Source organism: Naegleria gruberi, assembly GCF_000004985.1.
Source record: "Naegleria gruberi genomic scaffold NAEGRscaffold_33, whole genome shotgun sequence".
NCBI classification, from domain to species: Eukaryota; Heterolobosea; class Eutetramitea; order Acrasida; family Naegleriidae; genus Naegleria; species Naegleria gruberi.
In genome coordinates this window covers 384,856-389,887 of record NW_003163294.1, presented here as the reverse complement: position 1 = coordinate 389,887, position 5,032 = coordinate 384,856, and the positions used below count along the sequence as shown (strand labels likewise).

General features: G+C 26.1%; 2 protein-coding genes across 2 annotated transcripts; both read right to left on the bottom strand.

The window, feature by feature from the left end:
- Positions 1–292: 292 nt before the first annotated feature.
- Positions 293–2,431, bottom strand: NAEGRDRAFT_69326 (uncharacterized protein; the record flags this gene model as incomplete). Its single annotated transcript, XM_002675527.1, has 1 exon — positions 293–2,431. One exon carries the CDS (start codon positions 2,429–2,431, stop codon positions 293–295), a length of 2,139 nt encoding a protein of 712 aa, XP_002675573.1.
- Positions 2,432–2,615: 184 nt separating this feature from the next.
- Positions 2,616–3,563, bottom strand: NAEGRDRAFT_69325 (acyl-CoA dehydrogenase family member; the record flags this gene model as incomplete). The annotated part of the gene is made up of 1 exon (XM_002675526.1): positions 2,616–3,563. The coding sequence occupies one exon, from the start codon at positions 3,561–3,563 to the stop codon at positions 2,616–2,618; it is 948 nt and encodes a 315-aa protein (XP_002675572.1).
- Positions 3,564–5,032: the final 1,469 nt, after the last annotated feature.

The following is a 5,032-nucleotide window of genomic DNA, read 5'->3' as shown; positions in this document are numbered from 1 at the left end:
ATAAATTCAAATAAACTGGTTTGGACTAATTATTATTGAGGATAAGATTCTTTGATTGGCTAAAAGTTGTGATTGAAGAAAGATGAATCCTTTTTGGAATATAGACAAACAAGGTCGCAACTTTTATTTCTAAATTCTTGAAATTACATTTTACATCTTTAAAGTATTGCGTAACCTTATATTGATAAGCTACCACCAATTCAATCTGGTATAACCTGCCTTGAAACAGTTCTCAATTCTCCTACCTGCAAATCACATGTTAAATGTTTGGTTAAAACTGATCATTCAAAAATTACTTGATAAAATCAAATAAACTCTTTTGTCCTTTTACAATACTTGTTGTTTTTTTCTTTTTAGATGTTTTTTCATTACTTGGAGATGTAGATTCACTTTTCTTTTTTGATTCCTTATTAGATTGTTTACTTTTTGATGAAGAAGAAGGTGATTGTTCAGATGATTTACTTGTTGATGATGATGATTGTTTACCAGTGTTAGTACTATTAGATAATGGTTCAGAAATAGTATTACTACTACCAGTACTACTGATACTACTACTATTAACTACTTGTTTAGTATTTGTTGATGATTGTTTTTTACTTTGTTTCTTCTTATTAGATTGATAGAAATTAATACCTTCATTAATACTTCCAAAATGATAAAGTAAATTATAAAATAAATTTAAATTCTTTTCATAAATTAATTTTGATGTTAATTTTTTAAATAATTTCATTTCTGTTAAAATAAAATCTCTAGACATGAATTTAATTTTATATTCATTTTCTATTATTAAATTATCTTTAATATTATCATTATCATATTGTATTAATAAACAAGGTATAAATATAGAATTACATTTTGTACATTTATATTCATTTAATGAATTAATTCCATTTTCAATCATTTCTTTATCATTCCAATAATTACATTGTATACATTCTTCTCCCATTGAAAAACATAATCCATCTGCATTATCATTATATTTTTCATATATTTTAATTTTTTCAATTTTAGATTTTTTAGATTTGGTTTTATCATGATTTGATTTCTTTTTAATTATCTTTTCTGATTTATCTTCCGTTACAATTGTACTTGTTGTTATTGATTCATCATCTTGATGACTATTTGTAGTGGATGTAGTCATTGGTATATTAGATAATGTAGTATTATCTTGTTGATTTGTTGTTGTAATATTTTCATTATTACTACTACTAGTCTTCTTTTTCTTAATTGTTAAAGTTCCTTTTGTAATTAATTTTCTTTTTTTTTGATTATTTTCATTATCATTACTAATTTCCATATTAACATTTTCATTATTATTTACATTTTTATCAGTAATTTTCTCTCCATCGTTCTGTTCCAACACATTATCATTACTATTATTATCATTACAATGATTTGATTCTTGATTTAAATGTTCACTATTTTCATCCAAAATTTGATGAGTTTTATCAGGACTAGTTGAATTACTTGTTTTTAACCAATTTTCAAATTTGTTTTTTGATCTTTCCATTGATTTTCTATCAGCATTATTTTTAATTTTAAAAACTTGTTTAGGTTTCTTTTCAATTGATGATTGTTCAGGTGTTGTTGAATTATTAGATGTAGGTGTAGTAGATGAGGATGATTTTGTTGAATTTAAATTTGGTGATTTTTTCTTATCTGGTGTAATTTTAAATTTTGATAAAAAAATATTATTACTATTTTTAGTATTTTCATTTGATTTTGTTTGAAGTTTTGCAATTTCTTCATTACTAATATCATCTAATGAAAAATCATCATTTAGAAATGAATCATTCATATCTTGATCATTTAAATCTAATTTTAATTCATTGTTATTTGATGATTGATTTGAAGTCATTAAAGAAGAAGGAATTTGAGAAAATTGAATATCTTCTAAATATTTCAATGGACTAATTAAATCATCTTCATCATCATTCTTTGAATATTCCTTCTTTCTTTTCATATTATTATTATTATTATTACTATTATTACTATTATGATTGAATGAATTTGTTTTACCACCTCCTCCTCTAATAAAAGATCTTTTCATATCTTGTTGTGTTTGTTGAATATCAATATTACTTTGTAATAATTTACTCCACTTATTTTGTGTCAGATTTACATTATAATGTACATTATCATTTTTATCATTACTATTCTTCTTGTTAGCCTCTTGTATGCTGTTGTTATATTGGTGTTGATTATTAATAATATTCGATTTACTAGTTTTCCGAGAGGGTGGAGAATTCAAAGCCTTTTTGTTTTTTGTATTATTATTTAGTGATGATGAAGATTTAAAGGTAATAATTGGAGACATTGGAGGTGATGGTGAATTAATTGGAGAGTCTAAGCATGCCAATGTAGATATTGGAGGTGATGAAGGTGAGCCAATGGATGATTCATCATCGTCTCCATCTGGAAGGCTAAACATTTTTTTTCAAATTCCATTTAAAATTGGAACAATTAAAGAATTAAGATACAGAGATTAAATCCTTCTTTGAAATCTAGAAGGAAGCTATGAAATTGTGTGTTTTGGAATTCAGTAATCTAAAATCAAAAATGTAATTTTATTGAGGTTTTGTTGAAAAGGAACCAACCTTTTGATTTTCAATAAATTAATTATTACTCACACCACCATCCTTATATAAATTTAAATAATAACGTGAAGTAATTAATCTCATAACTTCATTTGTACCTTCTAAAATACAATGAACACGTAAATCACGCAAATATCTTTCAACACCATATTCATTAAGATAACCATATCCACCAAACATTTGTAAAGAATCATTTACAACATCAAAACATTCATCAGTTGCAAAACGTTTAGCCATTGCACAAAAAGCAGTTGAATGTGAAGATTTTTCAATACCTAATTGAGTTGCAGCAGATCTAACCATTAATCTTGAAGCATGAACTCTAGTTGCCATATCAGCTAATTTAAATTGTAAATATTGGAAATTTGAAAGTGTTTTTCCAAATTGTTTTCTTGTATGAAGATATTCACCTGCCATATTTAAACATTGTTGAGCACCACCAACACTACAAGTTGCAATATTAATTCTACCACCATCAAGACCTTGCATTGCAATTTTAAAACCTTCACCAACACTACCTAAAATATTATCAGATGTAACTTTAACTGAATCCATAATAACAGCACGTGTTGGTTGAGTATTCCAACCCATCTTAATTTCATTCTTACCAAATGATAAACCTTCACTATTCTTTTCAACAATAAAACAAGTAATACCCAAATCCTTATCATTATCCATAACTCTTGCCATAATTAAATAAACATCAGAATTTCCACCACCTGAAATGAAAGCCTTTTCACCACTCAATGTAAAAGTTTTACCACCATCCAATGTACGTGCAATAGTTCTCAATGAACCAGCATCACTACCACTATTAGGTTCAGTTAAACAATAACTTGACATTGTTTCCATACTACATAATGATGGTAAATATTTCTCTTTTTGATTAATTGAACCATATTGATCAATCATCCAACAACACATATTATGAATAGTTAAATAGGCTGTTGTTGAAACATCACCCATTGCTAATTGTTCAAATATAATTGATGCATCAAGTCTACTTAAACCTGTACCACCAAATTCACTTGATACATAAATACCACCAAATCCTAATTCTGCTGCTTGACGTAATGTATCAACTGGGAATGTTTTATTACGATCCCATTCCGATACTTCATGTGATGGAAAATGTTTGTTACAAAAATCTTTAGCTAATTGTTGATATTGTAATTGTTCTTCATTCAATTGAAAGCCCTTTCACTACAGGTTATTAATTCAGTATTCAAGAAACGTTTGCTAATTGTTGTTGTTGCTGTTATAATAGTTGAAGTGTTATGTCTGTGTGTTGTTGTTGTTGAAGAACAAGCCTTCAAATTTCTTGGAGTCAGGATTCTCTTGAGCATCTTCGTGGTAGTGGTGGTTGAGTGTTGATGTTGTTGAAATTTTTTTTGCCAAGTTCTTTCAGCGCATTTTGTCTCAAGCCTTGTTGAGAAAATTCAGAGTGAGGATTTTGAACCAACGAACGCTCAATGCCTAGTTTGCGTGTTTTGTAAACTCAATTCCTCCTCAATAAAAAGAGAGTGTGAAATTCCGGAAGTAAAAATCAAGTATGTGATTCTTTGCCAAGTTACGGCTAAATCCAACAGCAAGTAAAGACTCTTGAAACTATAATATCAATTACTACAATAGAATGATTATTGGAACAACCTCCCAAAAATTAACGAAAAGAAAGGGAGATGATTGAAAAATCAGCCTGAAATTAGTAATGCTGGCTATGGATCAGATTTAAGAATGAGTCTCACCAAGTTCATACAGATGCAACTGAGAAGAAAATATCATTCTGAAAAAATTTAGCCACCATGTCTTTTTATTCAATAATAATCAATCTCTTATGAGAATTGTGTGGAAAATGTTCTTGTGGAGATAATTTAAAAAATATATTTAAAATCTTTATAATAATAAATAAATTCTTCAATATTTTTAAAATTATTATTTAATTCATCTCTTCCATTATCACTAAACTTATTACTATAAATATTTAATTTTCTAATTCTTGTTAATTGTTTAAAATATTCCAAAGTCGTGTCATTTAATGAATTATTACTAATATTAAAATTGTTTAAATTAATTAATTGACACTTTTTTGGTAATAAATTAATTTTACAATTTGAAACATTTAATTCTGTTATTGTTGTAATTTCATTAATAATTGAAAAACAATTTTCAATTCCAATTTTTTCAATTTTTTGTAAATTTAAAAATTTAATTGGATTATTTTTAAATGTTTTAATTGTTTCGCTTCCAATTTTAGTAAATGATAAATCTAAATATGTTAATTTACAATTAGATAAATCAACAAATTCTAAATTTTTGTTTCCATTTAAATCTAATTTTGTTAAGTTTGAAAAATCAAGTTTCTTAAAATTATTTTTTGATAAAATTAAAGATTCTAAATTTGTTAAATTTTCAAAAATGGATGAAATTCATCATTC